The 22,374-nt window shown below is 40.5% G+C and overlaps 1 protein-coding gene across 2 annotated transcripts in view; it reads right to left on the bottom strand.

Annotated features, from left to right (window-relative positions):
* Positions 1 to 6,617: 6,617 nt before the first annotated feature.
* The window catches only part of LOC105016106 (nck-associated protein 5), a 72,448-nt gene continuing 56,691 nt past the window's right edge, over positions 6,618 to 22,374 (bottom strand). The window contains exons 12-14 of one of the 2 annotated variants that reach the window (XM_034286869.1): positions 14,372 to 14,746; positions 13,957 to 14,016; positions 6,618 to 6,731 (exon numbers count right to left, since the gene is read on the bottom strand). In XM_034286869.1, coding sequence (XP_034142760.1) covers positions 14,000 to 14,016; positions 14,372 to 14,746 — 392 coding nt within the window. In that variant the 3' untranslated portion in view covers positions 6,618 to 6,731; positions 13,957 to 13,999. Of the gene's footprint in view, positions 6,732 to 13,956; positions 14,747 to 22,374 lie in introns of both variants that reach the window. The other variant, XR_004574588.1, reaches the window with a different exon arrangement.

Here is a 22,374-nt window from a genome sequence, read left to right as displayed (position 1 = left end):
CCATGATTGAAGGAACTAAGAATTCTGCTCTGAATCAGAGAATTCTAAAATACAATGTCATGCTATCCATCCATGAGATGAAGCTGAAATATAGCTATTTTTTACAGCAAGAGAATGATTCAAAACACATAAAGCACATTAAAATCAGAATGGAAGATATAGCAACAAATCTTAAGTTTTTTTCCTAGTCAGACATTAAAATGCATAGGGAATACATAGTTTGTAAAGTGTTTTTACATTGGTAGGACGTCACAGAGCCATCTAAATAAATCCTCAAGACATTTGCTCCAAACCTTCTTCACACTGCCAGATTTATTATGTATGCATATGCACACGCTGGACAAACGTGGGTGCTCTCTAGAATGTTATGATATTTGTTCACTCACACACTTTGATTCACTTTAATCAGCCATAACATTATGACTACTGACAGGTGAAATGAAATAACACTGATGAACTCATTATCATGGCACCTGTCACTGGGTGGGATATATTAGGCAGCAAGTGAACATTCTGTCCTCAAAGTTGATGTGTTAGAAGCAGGAAAAATGGGCAAGCATAAGGATCTGAGCGATTGTGATGGCAAGACGACTGGGTCAGAGCATCTCCAAAACTGCAGTCCTTGTGGTCCAAGGAAGGCAAAGTGGTGAACCAGTGACAGGGTCATGAGTGGCCAAGACTCAGTGATGCACGTGGGGAGCTACTGTAGTTCAAATTGCTGAAAAAGTTCATGCTGGTATTGATAGAAAGGTGTCAGAACACACAGTGCATCGCAGATTGTTGCGTATGGGGCTGCGTAGCCGCAGACCAGTCAGTGTGCCCAATTTTAAGGTGTTGACTTGGCCTCCAAAATCCCCAGATCTCAATTCAATCGAGCATCTGTGGGATGTGCTGGACAAACAAGTCCGATCCATGGAGGACCCACCTTGCAACTGCTAACGTCTTGGTGCCAGATACCACAGCACACCTTCAAAGGTCTAGTGGAGTCCATGCCTCGACGGGTCAGGGCTGTTTTAACAGCAAAAGAGGGACCTACACAGTATTAGGCAGGTGGTCATAATGTTATGGTTGATCATTTTATTTTGTGGGAGGTTTTATAGGTAGAAAATATTATTTGAAAGAATAACATAAAACATTAACCGGAGATGTCTACTGGTCATTTAGGCATTTTTTTTATGTTAGCAGTACAGTAGAAATCCTATATATTGCCCCTTTAATTACAAATATAAATTTATTTATAATTTATTGCATGAATATTCACCCCCTGCCTTCATACACCTGAATTAGGTGTAGTGCAACCGCTTGTCTTCATAAGTCTTGTAATTAGGTGAATGGAGCATGAAGTACCTGTGTGCAATTAATATGTTTCACATGATTTCAGGTTAAATACACCTGTCTCTGGGAGGTCTCAGTTGATTAGTACAGTCAACACCACAACGACCTAAAGCACACAACCAAAACAATGCTGGAGTGGCATCGAGAAGATGCCTGTGAATGTCTCTGAGTCACCCAGTCAAAGCCTGGAACTCAATCCAACAGGGAAAATGTGGAAAGAGTTGAATATTGGTGTTCACCAAAGGCCCCCATCCAACTTGATGGAGATGCAAATCTGGACAAGACTTATGCAACTAGACTCATGGCTATAATAGCAGCCAAACATGCTTCATATTGACTAAAGGGGGTGAATATATATGCAATCGATTGTTTTATGATTTGTATTTGTAATTAATTTATAACAATTTATTTTGTGTTGATCAGTGGCAAAAAAATCCTAATTAAATCCATTTTGTTGTAATGTAACACAAATATGTGGAATATTGCAAGGTTAGTGATTACTTCTGAGAGGCATTGTATGCGAATATAAACAAAATCAGAGGGGACAATATATTGTACATGCCACTGAATATTATCAACAAATGGTGTGTTTGGGTTCAATTGAAAATCTGCTTCCATTACAGCAATCTATTAATTATTTCCTAAACAATTTATGGCATTTCCCTGAGCTAAGTGCATAGCAATATTCATGGAGAGCTTGCAAAATAACTGAGATCATAGGCATACAAGACCTTGCAAGAGTTCATTAACGTGTACCGCATAATAAAATGTAATTAAAATACAAAGTTAACTTTTACATTTACATGTTCATACAGTCATAAGCAGAATCTATTCAGTCTATTGGCACAGACTTTGGCCAATCAAGACAGTCTTGGGGTTTGTCTTTTGCACACTGAATTTGAGAGTTGATCATGAGAGTGATAATGAGTATTAATCGGTTGCCTAAAAACATCACAAAAAGTATATGTATGCATCAGTGGGTAAGAATTGTATTGCTATGACTCGGGAAAAGTCAGACAGCTACAATGAAAAGAAGCTTCCCTGTAGAGAATTGTAGATGGCAAGTTTTGGCTACATTTGAGATGAGAAAGTTTTTTTAATTCAAATTCAGTTAATTTCAATTGGCCACATCCCACAACAAACAGGATTGCAATTGAATTAAAGGAATTAATCAAATAAAATGGATTAATTTAACACATCACCATTTTAAGGTTTATGTAAAAACATTTGCCTTAAAGAATTAAAATAAGTATAGTTGTCTGCAGATAATTAAAGGGTTTTCTAACTCTCAACTTTTAAAAGTTTTCAAAAATGCATTGTGTTAGATCACATCCAATTATCGTGAGTAATCTAAAATCTCATGACAAAGAAAAATAGATTTAACATCTTCAACAATAGTATATGAAAGGGTATGTGCATACTTTTATATGGAAAATCAATTTGGAATTAATGACGCATGTTCCACATTTCAGCTGAATATCTTTCAATTTACATGTAATTATTCCTTCAATTCAAAATCACTTACACAGTATTTTATCAGCAAAAACCTTATAGTAAATAAAGGGAATATTTTTAAATCACACTTAAACTAAATAACTTGTTTTGACACTCTTAGTTGCAGTGACTGCAAACGAAACTTTCTGTAGTTGTATATCAGTCTCTCTTATAGCTGTAAACTTTTCAATGCAGACCTGCTTTAACTTAACAACAGGTGTTGGATTTTGAAAAGCACAGCATTCAAAGAACATCACACCACCACCACAATGCTTCACCATTTGAAAAGGGTGAAGTACTTCATCTTGACATACATACTTCATACGGAGTGTATATTTGCACCTGGTGAGAATAGCCACTAATCGGCTATTTAAAACACTGCAAATAAATTAAGTAATGTGTAACGGATAGCTATGTGCATCAACGGCTGCGTAACATAAGTCGATATCAAGGTACATCAACGGCAGCAGGCACCAAATGATAAAGTTGATAGCTATGTGCGTTAAAGTTTGCAGATGCTAAAGGAGGATTCAAATAAAAAAGGTAGGCTGCATTAAACACAAAATATAACCATAATGCAAATTCTATGGTTAATATATGCCCAGCTAATTTAGCAAATGTTAGACTTTAGCCAAGTAGTTTAGCAAACGTTAACCAGCAATGATGAAGGCATACAGTAATTTTGCTAACTAGTAGCATTAGTGCTAGCTAGCTAGCTCAAACTGGCTACTGCTGACAAAAGATGAAAGGTGTAAATAGATACATGAGCTATTGCAAATATCATTGTTGGCTATGGACACCTGGGTGCAAATAGCATCTGCCTATTTCATATTGACATAATGGCACCAAATTTGCCAAAACCTACCTGAAAGCACCTGTCAATACTTCTTTAAAAATGTCCTATGGAAATATGCTGAAGTCCACAGTTAGTACCCCATTCCAACAGTCAAGCATGATGGTAGTGTGATGTTTTGTTGGACCTAAAAGACTAACGTTTTAGTAATGTAGCAGATGTTCACACCATGGGCTACTTATGGCAATGAGTAGATAAATGTTTGTACCTTTTGTTAATTCTCGTCCTTTGTCAGAATAAATCCTAAGTGATTTAAGAGACTGATCCACAAAAACAAAAGGCATTTAGTTGCATTAATTGCAGGTAAAGGTGGCATCACCAGGTACTGAGCATACAGGGACAATTTAGCACAGAGGGATTGTTACATACTCACAATCTTTAGTAAATAGAAAAATGTTTTTGTTGCTTGTTAACTCAGGTTCCCTTTATGTAATATTACAATTTTGTTATAAATCTGATAACAATTACCTTCACTAATATACAAACATTTGGGAAATCAGAAAAGGGTGAAATACGTTTTTCTTATCTACACTAATATGGTTAACCTTAACCAACTAAAACATTATATTTGAAAGACAAGAAGTGCTTACTATGCACTTTCGTACATTAAATGCTTTATGTTTATAACACACATTTGGATACAAAATACTATATAGCTGCCAGTTTAGCTTTTAGAGTTGATAGTTGTTTTGACTCAACGTTGCACAAATACAGTGTGGAGAACAAGTATTTGATACACTGCCGATTTTGAATGTTTTCCTACTCTACAAAGCATGTAGAAGTCTGTAATTTTTATCATAGGTACACTTCAACTGTGAGAGACGGAATCTAAAACAAAAATCCAGAAAATCACATTGTATGATTTGATCATCTACCAACCATTAAGAATTCCGGCTCTCACAGACCTGTTAGTTTTTCTTTAAGAAGCCCTCCTGTTCTCCACTCATTACCTGTATTAACTGCACCTGTTTGAACCCGTTACCTGCATAAAAGACACCTGTCCACACACTCAATCAAACAGACTCCAACCTTTCCACAATGTCCAAGACCAGAGAGCTGTGTAAGGACATCAGGGATAAAATTGTAGACCTGCACAAGGCTGGGATGGGCTATAGGACAATAGGCAAGCAGCTTGGTGAGAAGGCAACAACTCTTGGCGCAATTATTAGAAAATAGAAGAAGTTCAAGATGACGTCAATCTCCCTCGGTCGGAGGCTCCATGCAAGATCTCACCTCGTGGGGCATCAATGATCATGAGGAAGGTGAGGAATCAGCCTAGAACTACACGGCAGGACCTGGTCAATGACCTGAAGAGAGCTGGAACCACAGTCTCAAAGAAAACCATTAGTAACACACTACGCCGTAATGGATTAAAATCCTGCAGCGCACGCAAGGTCCCCCTGCTCAAGCCGGCGCATGTCCAGGCCCGTCTGAAGTTTGCCAATGACCATCTGGATGATCCAGAGGAGGAATGGGAGATGTGGTCTGATGAGACAAAAATAGAGCTTTTTGGTCTAAACTCCACTCGCCGTGTTTGGAGGAAGAAGAAGATGAGTACAAACCCAAGAACACCATCCCAACCGTGAAGCATGGAGGTGAAAACATCATTCTTTGGGGATGCTTTTCTGCAAAGGGGACAGGACGACTGCACCGTATTGAGGGGAGGATGGATGGGGCCATGTATCGCGAGATCTTGGCCAACAACCTCCTTTCCTCAGTAAGAGCATTGAAGATGGGTCATGGCTGGGTCTTCCAGCATGACAACGACCCGAAACACACTGCCAGGGCAACTAAGGAGTGGCTCCGTAAGAAGCATCTCAAGGTCCTGGAGTGGCATAGCCAGTCTCCAGACCTGAACCCACTAGAAAATCTTTGGAGGGAGCTGAAAGTCTGTATTGCCCAGCGACAGCCCCAAAACCTGAAGGATCTGGAGAAGGTCTGTATGGAGAAGTGGGCCAAAATCCCTGCTGCAGTGTGTGCAAACCTGGTCAAGAACTACAGGAAACATAGGATCTCTATAATTGCAAACAAAGGTTTCTGTACCAAATATTAAGTTCTGCTGTTCTGATGTATCAAATACTTATGTCGTGCATAAAATGCAAATTAATGACAAAAAAATCATACAATGTGATTTTATAGATTTTTGTTTTAGATTCCGTCACTCACAGTTGAAGAGTACCTATGATAAAAATTACAGACTTCTACATTCTATGTAAGTGGGAAAACCTGCAAAATCGGCAGTGTATCAAATACTTGTTCTCCCCACTGTATAATTTTGGATGCCAAACTAACCCATCTATTGCCTGGAACCAAGCTATTCATTAATGCTGGAGTCAGTTGTTAAAGGGATAGTTTACCCAAATCACATAATAACATATTGCTTACGTTACCCTGTAGGTAATAAGAAAATATTGAATTCTGTCTGAAAAAAAATCTATAGCTTTGAGTTAGCTGAAGAGTTAAGTGAACTTTCCCCTTAATTTTAACCCATAAAAAGAGAAAGTAATTGTGTCCTACCCATGCCATCCATTTACAAGAAGGTTGAGAATATAAGAAGCAATTATAGCATTTACAGCACAGTAGCTAAGTGTGGGTTAAGTGCTAATGCTACTGAAGAGGCTAATGTGTGTCAACTACAGAAGACCATACACACATTCCAATTATGTCCATTGCCTGTGACTGTCAATCAATGGCATGCTCATCTTAACATTTCAAGTACTGTGGACAGTAACTCATCAGACCAAATTTGACAATTTTCAGGCTTCTAGTAACCTTCATATGTTGCCGTGCCAAGTTTTCATGGGCAATAGGTTGATCTATTACCACAGCTTTTCAGAGGTCACTCATAGTTCACTGATGCTGTGTTGCTTTTTGATGAGCCTGGATTAGAGCCTTGGTGGAGCTCTGATGGCGTAGGTATTGGTGTCGTAACTCGTCTGACCCATGAGCCATTGTAATCATGCATCTCCCCATAGGTTACATGCCAGCTGATTGCACTCTCCCTCAAACTCTCCCCTTCGACGCTGCTAATTTCGCTCCGTAATGTAGTCTGAAATTGAAGAGGAAAACTTAATTAGATTATACAGAGACAACAAATTCCACTGCATAAGTATGAAAGAAATCAAACTCGTCCCACCCACTACTGTTGTACCTAAAGGTATAGTTGGTCAACAATCAAATTATGATTTTGTTAATACATAAAATCTCACATTATCAACTGGGTAATAGAGGAGCTTCACTGGAAAGGGCATGAATAATTAGCAATTGGACGATAATGGTTTTGGCTAAATGTCTGAGACACCTGCTGCTATATCGCTGCCATCGTTTTGAAATGTACCATTGGGTCAAAGCCATAAATTATCATTCATACTCTTACAATGTTTCACTGAAGGCTGCATGTTTGAAAATAGAACCCAGCCAATAGAACTCCAAGTTAGTTATTCAATGGACATAAGATTTAAACAATAATCAAGCACATAAATAGTGTGTGAAATAATTTGACTTTCAGGGTTTTATGGAAAGATTAGACAAAATCAGCCCTTGCTAAATAACCCAAAACATCTAGGCACATTACAGAGTCAGGGAATATTTTTTAGGCATTCAAGTGAATAAGATCTAGCCTCTTGGCTGTTGAAGCTACACCAATAAGTCAATATATCAATGTGGATGCCTTCAGGACTGAATGAATGACTATTACATGCATTAAAGAAGCACTCAGTGATTTTTGGCCACTGGTAATTAAAGTGGCATAGTCAAGACAAACGTGTTTTCTGGAAATTATTTAATATTTCATGTAAATGCTGATTTATATATTGTACTGTAAATATTGTTCACAATTCCAAGTTGCCGATACGCACACCGTTGTTATATTGCACCATTGTACAGCTCACACAATTCAGGCCATTCAACAAGCATTTCTCACACACACAATTGCCAAGGTTTTCTCTTTTATGCACCATTCTCATTAAACCTTTGAGACTAGCATGTAGGGCAAAGCCCAAGAAGGCAGCCGTTTCAGGAGATATTGAAACCAGAGTACCTGACACAGGCGATCACAGCAACCTTTGAAGTCACTTACGTTGTTATCATTTTTATAGTGCCACTTAATTTCATTCTTCACCACCATAAATGTACCGCTTCTTACAGATGTTTTATTGGAAAACACAAAATTATCATGTCTAAGGTACTTTCAACAGTAGGTACGTGATTCTAACAGTAGCTAACTCCCAAACTACCCAAAGCTACATCCATTCTAAGCTGACATCATATTTATATATTCGGAAATCCCAAAATATCTTAAAATGTATACATTACTAAATTATGCATTTTAACTTGCATGAACCTTATACACTCACCTAAAGGATTATTAGGAACACCCTACTAATACTGTGTTTGACCCCCTTTCGCCTTCAGAACTGCCTTAATTCTACGTGGCATTGATTCAACAAGGTACTGAAAGCATTCTTTAGAAATGTTGGCCCATATTGATAGGATAGCATCTTGCAGTTGATGGAGATTTGTGGGATGCACATCCAGGACATGAAGCTCCCGTTCCACCACATCCCAAAGATGCTCTATTGGGTTGAGATCTGGTGAATGTGGGGGCCATTTCAGTACACTGAACTCATTGTCATGTTCAAGAAACCAATTTGAAATTATTCGAGCTTTGTGACATGGTGCATTATCCTGCTGGAAGTAGCCATCAGAGGATGGGTACATGGTGGTCATAAAGGGATGGACATGGTCAGAAACTGGACATGGTCAAATTCTGACTCTACCATCTGAATGTCTCAACAGAAATCGAGACTCATCAGACCAGGCAACATTCTTCCAGTCTTCAACTGTCCAATATTGGTGAGCTCGTGCAAATTGTAGCCTCTTTTTCCTATTTGTGGAGATGAGTGGTACCTGGTGGGGTCTTCTGCTGTTGTAGCCCATCCGCCTCAAGGTTGTGCGTGTTGTGGCTTCACAAATGCTTTGCTGCATACCTCGGTTGTAACGAGTGGTTATTTTAGTTAAAGTTGCTCTTCTATCAGCTTGAATCAGTCGGCCCATTCTCCTCTGACCTCTAGCATCAACAAGGCATTTTCGCCCACAGGACTGCCGCATACTGGATGTTTTTCCCTTTCCACACCATTCTTTGTATACCCTAGAAATGGTTGTGGGTGAAAATCCCAGTAACTGAGCAGATTGTGAAATACTCAGACCGGCCTGTCTGGCACCAACAACCATGCCACGCTCAAAATTGCTTAAATCAACTTTCTTTCCTATTCTGGCATTCAGTTTGGAGTTCAGGAGATTGTCTTGACCAGGACCACACCCCTACATGCATTGAAGCAACTGCCATGTGATTGGTTCATTAGATAATTGCATTAATGAGAAATTGAAAAGGTGTTCCTAATAATCCTTTAGGTGAGTGTATATTATAATGAAATTATCATTACCAATTCCTAAATTATTACTATTAATCAATTATTTCCTCATTGGCTCTTACAATTTTCAAACTTTGAGTAAGTGGGGAAAGACAGAAGTGTTTTTACAAGAAGAGCTCTGGACTGGTTTTAAACCCAAAGTACCACCCTATGCCACGTTTTGCCAATTCTAACTTTAATCGAAGTAACTGAAATTATCTATGCTCGTCTGTCTTTATATAAGAAGCCACGGCCAACTGACTCACTGTAGGAGTGATTAAATATTTACTAATTGGGTGGTTTACCATATAAACTAGATACTCAATGTGAGTATAATGTGCCCTCCATTGGTACTGGGACAATAGTTAAAATTATTTTGGCTGTACACTCAAGGCAGATTGAAATACAATTAAAAGATGAATGTGAGACAAGAGTAGAGTATTTGCTAATCATTACTGTTTTCCAACTGGATTTCACCCGGTGTTGTTTTGTAATTGGTCATTCCGCACCTGTTCTCCATTGTCTCATTATCATGTGTACTGTAAACTGTACACCGATGAGCCAAACATTATGACTACTCGCAGGTAGAAATGGACAGGAGTAAAGACCCAAGTGACTTAGTCAAGGGCCAAAATGTTATGGCCAGTTGACGGAGCCAGAGCATCTCTGAAATGGCAAGGCTTGTGAGGTGCTCTCGGTTAGCAGTGGTGAGTACCTACCGACAGTGATCAGAGGAGGGACAAACCACAATCCAGCGAGAGGATGTTGGGCGTCAAAAACTGATCGATGTGCAATGGCAATGAAGGCTAACTTATCTGGTCTGAACCCACAGAAGGTCTTCTGTGGCACAAGTCACAGAAAATGTTAATGATGGTTATAGGAGGAATGTGTCACAACACACAGTGCAGCAAACCCTGCTGCGTATGGGGCTGCGTTGTCACAGACCAGTCTGTGAGGGAGGGTGATGCTCTGGGAAATATTCTGCTGGAAACAACTACCTAAATATTGTTGCAAACTAGGTACAAATCATAGCAATGGTATTCCCTGATGGCAGTGGCCTCTTTCAGCAGGATAATGTGTCCTGCCACACTGCACACATTGTTTGGGAATGGTTTGTGGAACATGATGAAGAGTTCAAGGTGTTGCCCTGGCCTCCTCTAGGACGTTATGTATCAGTGCATCCGATGCCGCAAAGTAGTGCCACAGACTGTCCAGGAGCTCACTGAAGCCCTGATCCAGGTCTGGGAGGAGATCCTCCAGGACACCATCCGCCGTCTCATCAGGGCCATGCCCAGACATTGTCGGGAGTGCATACAGGCATGTGGGGCCATACACACTACAGAGTCACATTTTGAGTTGCCATGATAAATTCACACAAGTTGTTTACTTAGATTTTTGGTGTGAGTTTTGAATTTTTGGTTATTTTGATTTCCATTCATATTTGTTATGTCATTTTTCTCTCAACGAATTATACAATGTAAAGTAAAAATGTTTATCTTTAACATATTTCGATCATCGAGCTCCGATGTGTAATTTAGGTGTCCCACATATTTTTTTGAGCAGTGTACTTTGTATTAGTTAAGGCTCCAGCGCTGACAGTGCTTTGTGCCTGGCACCTTGTGAATATGCTGCCTTCTAAATAGAAGCTTCTTAGGAGAGCTTCAAATAAATACGACACCTTGTGAAAACTATGCATCTACTTCCTGCGACTTCTACTCATCACAGTATTACTGATCTAGACTGGCATTTAACCCCTTTAAACAAATGTTTTCAATGCAAGTTCCCCAGGCCTAGTATGGCCCGGCCCAAGGGCAAGTGCATTTTAAGAGCGTTTTTGTCACGTCAGATATAATTTTATTCTAATAAAAAAGGAAAAGCCCACATTTTTAAATGGCTGATATATTTCTATTTTAAATTAACTCACTTGGCCTTTCTAGTAAATGCCCAATGCAGTCCAAATATACTGTCTTTCCTTATTGTTTCCACAATATATTGGTGGAAATAATAGACAGTAAAAATTATTAAAAGCTGTTGGAATGCTCAGGAAAATAAATGATGATAGAAAAAAAATGTTTTTTAAAACTAGTGTTTATTTCAATGTAAAACGACTAAATCTACGGGCTTTAAATCAGCAGTATATTCCCTTGTGACAGGAAAAAGGAAGTTTATTATGTGCAGCGGGATGTGGTAATTTAATGCGAGATTCACTAGCATAGAACAAAAGGAAATGACCACTTCATCTGCTGTGATTTGAATATTTGGTACACAATGTTATTTTTTTTAAATACATTTTATATAAATAGTTAACCACAGTACCATGCACAGACCTTCCGAGGGGCCTGTGCTGAATCAGAAAAAGTTGGGAGGAGTTGTCGGCTCACACAGACAGACGATGTGTTGGAGTGAGTGACGCGTAAAACAATGCATGGCGCATGCACATCGGAGTAAGTGACGCGCATAAAAAAGGTGGACGACGCATGCCCCTCGGTGTACATGACTCCCGCCACCAAGGCAGATGGGCGCTGATGTCAACTGTAAAGGGCGCTAGATAACAAAGGGGCATGTTGAGCCTTACCTGTACACGTGCCTGGTAAACCATACTACTGTATAACCAGATTTTCATTCACATTGTTAAGCTAAAACGAGGGACAGTTTTATATAAATCACTAAGTAGTAGACACACAGGAACACATGTAGATTGTAGTTATTGTTATTATTTTGTCTTTATTTTTCTTTATCTTGTCAATTCTTTTAATTTGTCACATTTCTTTACTGTTTCCTTTTTCTCATCTGACATGTCACCGACACTGACAGCTTGATGTCATTTCCATCCATTTGTGTCTTTTGTGTCTGTCGGTCAGTCTGGTGTGACAGTCTTTCTTCCTGACGGTGAGTCTGGTGTGACAGTCTTTCTTCCTGACAGTGAGTCTGGTGTGACAGTCTTTCTTCCTGACAGTGAGTCTGGTGTGACAGTCTTTCTTCCTGACAGTGAGTCTGGTGTGACAGTCTTTTTTCCTGACGGGGAGTCTGGTGTGACAGTCTTTTTTCCTGACGGGGAGTCTGTTGTGACAGTCTTTCTTCCTGTCGGTCAGTCTGGTGTGACAGTCTTTTTTCCTGACAGGGAGTCTGGTGTGACAGTCTTTTTTCCTGACGGGGAGTCTGGTGTGACAGTCTTTTTTCCTGACGGGGAGTCTGGTGTGACAGTCTTTTTTCCTGACGGGGAGTCTGGTGTGACAGTCTTTCTTCCTGTCGGTCAGTCTGGTGTGACAGTCTTTCTTCCTGTCGGTGAGTCTGGTGTGACAGTCTTTCTTCCTGTCGGTCAGACTGGTGTGACAGTCTTTCTTCCTGTCGGTCAGTTTGGTGTGACAGTCTTTTTTCCTGTCTGTCATATTAGTTTGTTGGTTGGTCCTGTCAGTCTCCTTCTGTTGTGTTCCTTCCTTTTTTCCCTCGATCTGTCTATCTGTCATTCTTTGGTGACTGTCACACCAGTCTGTCATGATTGTCAGCTGAGTCCATGCGTCAAACCGCCATCGGACATCAAATGAAGGTGAGGAGTTAGAGGGCACACCTGACAAATAGCTGAGACTTGTGGGGTTGCTTTGTGTTAGGCGTAATCAATACTCTCATAAACCTGAACGAGGCATCATGCTGCCCCCAGTCTATAACTGTACTATAAGTGCAGTATCCACAGGACACTCTAAATGACTCACCATACTTCAATTTGGCAAGGGAATTGAAGACAAATTGAGAGAGGCTTTATGGTGGTCAAGTACAACCTGGAAACAAAATGATGCTCTTTGGACTGACAGTGACTTGCCAATCTGCTGTATTTGAGGACCAATAAAACACTTTCAAATATATTGCAAAACGTTCTTGAAAAAGATACAGGCTACAGACAAGTTTAGTGTCTTTTCTTACATCTGAAAGCCTTAATTGTTCTTAATAACAAATTATTGTAAAATATGACAGGATGGGATATATGTGGAAATGTTTTAATAAAGCATTTTTCAACATTCTGAGGGATGAGTACAAGTACAGATAGATTTCAGCGGTTCCATGAGGCCTCTTAAGCATAGTGCTTATTCATTGAAAAAAAATATCATTAATGTGATGTTTGCAGTAGGAAGACACTTCCATTATCAACCACGGTTAATGCACTTCATCAGGCCTTTTATGCAGGGCTTGCTAATGGATTTCAGGCACATTATCCAAAATACTATAAAGTATTTCATTTTATATTTACTGTATAAAGAGCTTTCACAGAACGTAAGTTGAAATAAATTCTCTATGCTCAGTTTCAAGTTTCTGTTTCAGTACAAGTTTTTATTGTATGAACAGCATACAGCGCCTTCAAAATTCTTACTTCCCGATTAGTTTCTGACGTTGGCAACGCAAATCAATAACAATAAAAATATATTTTAAAAAGAAGAGAGGAGGTAAAAAGATGAGAGGACACACATGCACTAAATGGCACAGTAGAAGATGTACTGTAAGTGCAGGCCTTTAGGACGGCAAAGTGGCATAATGGTCAGTGCCTGGTTCTAATCCCCCAACCGCCCAGGTGAAAGCTATGTCGTTCTGTCCCTGTGCAAGACAGTTAACCCCTAATTGCTCCTTCTCCTCCAAAATATTTCCCCGCAGGTCATTAATGTAAATAAGAATTGGTTCTTAATCAACTTGCCTGGTTAAATAATAGTAAAATAAAATAAATATTTTTGATCAACAAAGGCAGATTGAAGTCTTGAATGCTCGCTTATTTGGCACTTAGCAGTGCTTGCCTTTGATTTACAATGGCACATGCTCTATGGTTTCCTTCAACCTACCAATAAAAGCATGAATAAAATGTATTAAAAAAAAACTCACTGCTGATGGTTTGTAATGAGTCATCCATGTCACTTTTTCACCATCATGTCATTCTAACTGCTGAGAAAAGAAGAGACAGAGAGCACTGTTTTGTTCAAGATGCATGGCCATTAAAGTCTATAACATTCTAAAGCAAGAAATCACTTCAACCTGCCATGACGAGGTTCATTTGCAAACTGATTCTGCATGGAAAAATATCTGTTGGTCTGTTAAACACGCCATCAGCAAGCAAACAAACAGCAGGCCATCAGTGGTGCCATGCGTTTTCTGCTTAACTCTCAAAAGTGTTTTGAGAACCCAACTATGTTTTTCTTTTGATTTTGAAACAGCTGACAATGTTGGTTATTGATTGGGCAGGACAGTATTTTCACAATCAAAACAAATTATTTCTGGACAAGCGCTCTTTTGGCTTTACCTGAAGCTAGTCTGGGAAGCCTGCTCTGGGTATGAGACACACTGGCAAATGTCACAAATGACTCAGACAGGGATTGGACAGGCTGAAGGAAGGCCACAGAGGGATAAGGCACTGATTGGACGAGGGTTACTGTGGTATCGAATAACGAGGACTTGGCCAGCCCTGGTTGGCTGCAGAGATGGTCAGATGGCACTCTCCAGAGGGGTAATGGGGATGGCGACACATCCTCACTAGAAGAACTAGGAAGGCCGAGGGACTGACCCTCGGCCATCTGGGACTTGGGATGGAAGTGGAGGATAGAGGAGAAGGGAGAGGAATCAAGAAGGGGAAACATTCCGACGCCGCTGTCCAATGTTCGCATCTTGCTGCCGGAGCCTGAAGCACAAGGAAAAAACATGATGGGGCTTAAGGATGCAGGAGAGTAATGACAACCTCATGACTAGCACAACCTCACTATCTGTAAATGATTGGGCTTAAGGATGCAGGAGAGTAATGACAACCTCAAGACTAGCACAACCTCACTATCTATAAATGATGGGGCTTAAGGATGCAGGAGAGTAATGACAACCTCATGACTAGCACAACCTCACTATCTATAAATGAATCAGTTTGTAACAACACACAGTACAAAATGCAGCACTCATCGACATTATCCATTCCATAATAAACCTTTTTCTTCCTGTATTTTTTCCAGTCTGATTTGATAACATGATTCATCGTTCTACTTCTCCCATTATATTATGTGTGAGGGAGTCTGACGCTCAGCCCGCCTTGTGGAAATTTCAGTACATTAATGCAACAGATGGTTTGGTTATTTCATTCTGTAAAATTACTCTCTAAGAGCTAGGCCAGATGGATGGCATTTCAGTACGATCCACTGACATGCCGGCTAACGATTCATTGATTAGGACAAGGCCATGGCTGCCAACTGAGAGAATGTGCTTCACCCGAAAAGTGTAGTATCATATTTAAAATGTCTTTGATCCAGTAGTGATTATGTAGCAGTGTGTTACTTGAGATGCATCCATGATATTGTATACTACATGTGGGGGAATGATTAGTAGCTCATATTGCAGTACTGTATAAGTATCTGTTTTATTATAATACAACACAGTTTCTAAAGAAATTGGGAAGCTGCATAAAAAGCATATACAAAAGAATGCAATGATGGGCAAATCATTTATCCCTATATAAAATTGGAAATAGTTCAAAGACAACAAATCAAATGTTGAAACAGAGAAATTTTTTACAGGGGCATGTTTACCACTATGTCTCCTCTTCTTTTAACAATACTCTGTAAGTGTTTTCGGAACTGAGGAGACCAATTGCTGCAGTTTCGAAAGCGAAATGCATTCCAATTCTTGCTTCATATACAATTTCAGCTGCTCAACAGTACAATGGCAGTTCTAAACGTGAAATGTGCTGTGAGGGCAGGGTTAAGGTGCAAGTTTAAGGTGCAAGTCGGCATGTGCAAATGACACGTGAATTGAAAAATCTTATTAGACTAGTCCAGTAGAGCAGAGGGTGGACATAGTGATGGGAAGTCACAGAGTTCAGCAGGGTTACAGCAGATGGAATAAACTTTCCTGGGACTGCTGGTGTGAGAACGGAGAGACCTGTTCCACCTGCCTGATGGGGGAGGGCAGACAGATTGTGTCATGGGTGTGAAGGGTCCTTGGTGATGCAGCGCGCCCTACGCAGACACCGCTTGCTGGAGGTCTTCAGTGGCTGGGAGCTGGATACCAGTGATGTGCTGGGTGTTTTTCACCACCCGTTGGAGGGCCTTCCAGTCAGCTATGGAACAAAGACCAAACCACACTGTGGCACAGTTGGTCGGAATGCACTCAGTTTTGCAGCAGTAGAAGTTCACAAGGATCTTGAAAGACAGGCAGGCCTTCTTCAGCATCCTCAAGAAGTACAGGCGCAGCTGTACCTTTTTGACCAGGGCTGAGGTGTTGAGGGACCTGGAAGGGTCCTCGGAGATGTGGACACCCAGGAATTTGAAGCTGGACACACCCTTCACCTCAGTGCCATTGATGAGAACTGGGGTGTGACTGCAGCCTTTAGACTTCCTGTAATCCACAATAAGCTCCTTGGTTTTCTTTGCGTTGAGGGCCAGGTTGTTATTAGCGCACCATGCCACCAGGCACTCAACCTCCTCCCTGTAGGCTGACTTGTTAATGTCACTGATCAGGCCTTCCACCGTGGTGTCATCTGCGAACTTGACAATGATGTTGGAGCTGTGTACAGGAACAAGGTTGTGGACGAAAAGGGAGTACAGGAGGGGGCTGAGCACACAGCCTTGTGGAACACCAGTGTTCAGTATCAGCGTGGAGGAAGTGAAGTTGTCTAACCTGACAGACTGGGTTCTATTGGTTAGAAAGGCCAAAGTCCAGTTGCAGAGAGAGGGGCTGATCCCTAGGTCATGGAGTTTGTTGACCAGCCTAGAGGGGATAACCGTGCTGAATGCTGAGCTGAAGCATATGAATAGCATTCTCACATAGGTGTTGGTTTTGTCCAGGTGGGTCAGGGCAGAGTGTAGAGACGTCGAGATGGCATCCTCTGTAGACCTGTTCGGCCGGTAGGCAAACTGGTAGGGATCCAGTATTGGGGGGAGGCAGGACTTAAGGTGGGCCAGAACTAGTCTTTGGGGGTGAGTGCGACAGGTCCAAGTCATTCAGGCTAGATGCAGAAGACACTGGCACAATGGTCGCAGTCTTGGGGACCACCACCTGGGCCAGTGACAGGTTGAAGAGTTCAGTGAAGACCTTGGCCAGCTGACCAGCATGTTCTGAGCACACGCCCGTGGACTCCATCAGGACCAGCGGCCTTGTGTGCATTCACCCTGCTCAGTGCAGACAGCACATCTGCGGTGGATAGACTGAGGGGGGGACTTCTGGGGGGAGTTCAACTTTGATGGCTGGCTCTTTGTTGTCCCTGTCGAAGTGAGCGTAGAACTTGTTTAACTCATCGGTGATGGAGACGTTGCTGGCTGTGGGGGTGAAGTTATTTGGCCGGTAGTCTGTGATGGCTTGGATGCCTTTCATCATGCGTCAAGGATTATAGTTGTTGATGAAGTGCTCCTCGATCCGCAGATTGTGGTCATTTTTAGCCAACTTGATGCCCCTTTTCAGGTTGGACCTGGATGAGCTGTAGGCCTCCGCCTCATTGGATCTGAACGCAGCGTGCATTTAGTAGTTGTCCGACCTCACCGTTCACCCATGGCTTCTAGTTGGGGGAGGTCTTTATGGGTTGTGATGTCATTGGTGCAGTTGTTGATGTAATCCAGAACAGAGGAAGCACATATTTCGATGTTTATATGGGAGTCAAGGGTGGCTTCAGTGGTGAACGGTCTCCAGTCTGTGTGTTGAAAATGGTGTTGTAGTAGTGAGTGTGCTCCCTCTGGCCACACTCACTGACCTCACTGATGGTTTCACCCTGTTAATGAGGGGTGAATACTTGGGGAGAAGGAACAATGAAAGACCCAGGTGGGGGAGGGGAATGGCTTTGTAGGCCTCTGGAATGTTTGTGTACACATGGTCCAGTGTATTGTCTCCTCTGATGGAGCAGAAGACATTTTGATGGAATTTGAGAAAAACTGTTTTTTAGGTTTTAATGATTGAAATCGCCTACTACAATAAAGGCACCATCCAGCTGGGCAGTTTGCTGCTTGTTATGCAGCCTGCAGCTCTTCCATTGCTAGTTTAGCATTAGCTTCTGGTGGTATAGGTTGCAGTAACAACAATAGATGTAAACTCCCGAGGCAAGTAAAAAGGCCTGCACTTAATCATCAGGTACTCCAGATTGGTTGAGCAGTGACTCCCGGTTACGTTAGTGTCAGTACACCATGCTTTGTTTACATAAATGCACAAGACACCAGAGATGGGGACAAGTCACACATGGTCAAGTCCAAGCAAGTCTCAAGTCTAAACCATCAAGTCTCGAGTCAAGTCACAGTTCAGAAAAATCAAGCAAGTCAAGTCAAGGGTTCACCCTAAGCAAGTCAAGTCGAGTCCTTATAAGTTTCAAGTCAAGTCAAGGTACTAAAGAGATGAGCACACACACACGCTGTCCTCTGTTTCTGACGTGCGCTCCGTGCGAAGCTCGATTTCAGAATCAAATATTTTTCTCCTCCGTGGTACAATTTTTTGGGGGGACGAAGCGAAAGGATCTTGAATCAGCCTGAAGGGGTTGTATTCGCTATAACAACCGCCTCGCTATACCTTATCCCGCTTATCACATGGCTACCTACCAAATAAATCAATAATTTGACACAAAATATTGATTTCAAAAGGAATTCATTGATTTAAAAACGATTGTATTGCTTCCTCTAAAGAAAATAGGACTGGTTAGAATCCTGCTGCGTCCATAGCAACGCGCTGTTTTTCATGGCAACGGTCTGTTATCAAGAAATAACACATTCTGCACTGGAATTCAGCCAATCCATGTAATAAGGGCTAATAATAACAACCTTATAAACTAATTATTGTGACAGAAAAACTGCCTGTATGAGTAAAAAAAATAACCTCTTCGAAATGTTTAGGTGCTATAATCACATCGGCGCCTCGTGTTAGCCTTTCATGCAGTAAAGTTAACTGTTATGGTGTAAGCACAATACTTTTTAGTTTCCACACGCAGTCCACAAACACTTGAAAATGCGCACATTTAATACAGACATTATGGCCTACGTGTAATAATATATATGCCCGCTCATTTTAAGATGCCCATCAACATTAAAATTCAGGCTATGCCACTGTTATAGTCAAAATCTATTTACCAGACGTATTCAGTAATGATAATGGTCACATTTCTAACAAGAAAAGAAAAAAACATAATATGCAACCAAGGCCAAATTATGACAAACAAATGATTAATTCATTACATTAGTAACTTAATCGTTATAGATCTTAGTGAAACTGAATATAAAGAGATTACTTTCTTACCTTTCCTTGTGGTTCTTAAAATGACGAATGAAATGTGACGTTGTTGCATATTTTGCATCTGGCAAATCTTTTTTTATTCACACAGTCCAGTTCAAAGTCCTTGTATCCAAACGATACTATTTTGTGGAGCTCGACTAACCTTACTGTCTGCCATGTTTGGCGCGGTTTGAATTGTGCAGCGTTAAAGGCATATACGCTGATTAGTGCTGCTGATGTCACAACATATAAAATAATTTTATTGCTGTTTGTTTATTATAAGTTCAAGTCATTGTCGAGTCTTCCACTTCAAGTCAAGTCAAGTCTCAAGTAACTTGTTCTCAAGTCAAAGTCAAGTCAAGTCATTTTCATACTTTAATCAAGCAAGTCACAAGTCCTGAAAATTGTGACTCGAGTCAGACTCGAGTCAAGTCATGTGACTCGAGTCCCCCACCTCTGCAAGACACCTCCTCTTACCAGAATCCACTGCTGTTCGGTCAGATCTGAAGACACCGCGTCCCTCCAGCTCGATTATGTTGTTGTATAGCCACGTTTCTGAGAGAATCATGACGCTGCATTCCATCCTTTTTTGTGAGGTGATTCTTAGTTAGATTTTTTCCATTTTGTGCGTCAGACACCGTACATTAGCGAGGAAGAGGCTGGGTAGTGAAGGCTGATGGCGGGGTTAACATTAGCCTAGCCAGGAGGCCACCCCGTTTCCCTCGTCTTTGTTTACGGTTTCGACACCGCCTGCGTGCACTTCCTGTAGGCGGTATAGTTGGCATTTCCCGGGATGACTTTACAATCTCAGGTGGGAGTTGGAAGTTGTCATAAACTCTATCTGTGCCTTGTGTTCCAATATTCAGAAGTTCTTGTCAGCTATATAAACTGTATGCTAGGCTGTATTGCTAATTTGCAAAAACTGGGTAGATGCTGAGCCTCGCAATGTACACACAACAGCTTGGCCTTAGAAACCTAAGATAATACAGTGTTGTTCCTATGTTTTTGAGCTGAAATAAAACACCCCACAAATGTTCCATATACATCTAAACGTATTCCTCTCACAATTGTGTGCATACATTTGCTTAAATCCATTGATCTGTTGCCAGGCCATACATCTTAATAGCCTTAGGCTTCAGTTTCCCATCTTGCAATATGTTAAAATAACTGTTGTCTATTCCTGTTTTCTAGTTGTACTCACTCATTGGTATGTTTTCATTATGACAGTATGTTTATTGCAATTTCTGTAATTATATGAATAATTTAGTAATTTTTATTGGATCCTGACAGTGAAATTATTCTGACTTTTCCAGAACCCCACAACAAAATGCAAATAATATCAATTGGAAGAACATCAACTATCTGGGTGTGTGGGATTGGGGGGGTAAAGTTAAGTTATGGGCCTTAACATTATGACCTGACTAGACAGTGCTACTTTGTGGGGACTTGATTTAACATAAGTTAATTGAGGTTGAAGGTTCAGAAGCCGACTGCTGACATGGGTGAGGACAAATTAACCAATTGTTTTTACACAATCTGTTTAAAATTCAAACCTGTGACAAACAGTTGAAAAAATAAATGACATTGGTCTAATTAACCAGATGCTCTTTTCCAAAGCAATTAAGGGTTAAGTGCATAGCGAGAGCTTTGTATGCCTTTTGTTGGCACAGGGATTCGAACTAGTGACTTTCTGTCCCAACACTCATTAGGCTATCTGCCTCCTCCAGAAATAAATGACAATGGTGAAATAATTGTATACTTTTCTGTCACACAAATAGGAGTATATAATATAGGCAAAGAATGTGATACAGATCACTAACGTTATTGATTTGCGTTCTTGAAAGCGGAACTTAACGAAGACCTCTGTGACACTTCTTCGCATCAGGAGGCAGCATCAGGAAGGCTGACCATTGATTGCCCTCAACAAGCCCTTGGCACTAGCTAAGGATCATGTCCGTGTCTGATCTTCTTTCAATTGGCTTGAAGGGATGAAAAGGCAACAAAATAAGTACTAACAAGCTAACACAGAGAAAGTGTAAGGGTTACAAACTGCCAAAGGTGCACAAATGGAATGAAATCAGAACTCATAAAAGGTAAACTATATGAAGTCACACAAAAGTGTGAATGTATTGACAATAATGAATGAAGTAGTATTTATGGCAGGGTGTTTACTGTTTATCTATATTCAGACATTCAAAATAATGCTTGAAGTTGCACACCAACAAAGATCAAAGATGTATTCTAACATAGTGCCATGTTTCTCACATAATAAAACTTGCTGTACATTGCTGTTTCAGTTCTGTATCCCCAAAATTATTAATCAGCATTTAGGGAGTGCAAAAAAAACACATTGAAAAGGATTGTTTCTTTTAAGTAAATAGCAATGAATGTACACTAAAATTCAAAAGTTTGGGGTCACTTAGAAATGTCCTTGTTTCTGAAAGAAATGAACAGCATAGATACAGATAGATAGAACACAATTTTCATAATTTTGTCTCTGTACGCCACCACAACGGATTTGAAATGAAACAATCGAGAAGCAATTGAAGTGCAGACTTTCAGCCTTATTTCAAGGAGTTTAATAAAAATATTGTATGAAATGTTTAGGTATTGCAACCATTTTTATACACAGTCCCCTTATTTCAGGGCTCAAATGTAATTGGTTAAATTAATGCAATCAAAATAAATAAAATGATAGTTTTTGACACTTTGTCAAGAATCCTTTGCAGGCAATGACTGCTTGAAGTCTGGAACACATGGACATCACCAAACGCTGGGTTTTCTCCTTTGTGATGTTTGCCAGAACTTTACTGCAGCTGTCTTCAGTTGTTGTTTGGTCATGGCTCTTTCTGCCTTAAGTTCTGTCTTAAGCAAGTCAAATACATGCTCAATCGGGTTGAGATCAGATGATTGACACGGCCAGTGCAGAATATTCCACTTCTTTGCCTTAAAAAACTCCTGGGTTGCTTTCGCAGTATGTTTTGGGTCATTATCCATCTGTAAAGTAAAGAACCATCCAATCAACTTTGATGAATTTGGTTGAATCTGAGCAGACAATATATCCTTATACACTTCAGAATTCAT

Source organism: Esox lucius, chromosome 16 (genome assembly GCF_011004845.1).
Source record: "Esox lucius isolate fEsoLuc1 chromosome 16, fEsoLuc1.pri, whole genome shotgun sequence".
Taxonomy (NCBI): Eukaryota; Metazoa; Chordata; class Actinopteri; order Esociformes; family Esocidae; genus Esox; species Esox lucius.
Note: the sequence above shows the minus strand (reverse complement) of the source record. Positions and strands in the feature narration are given on the sequence as shown.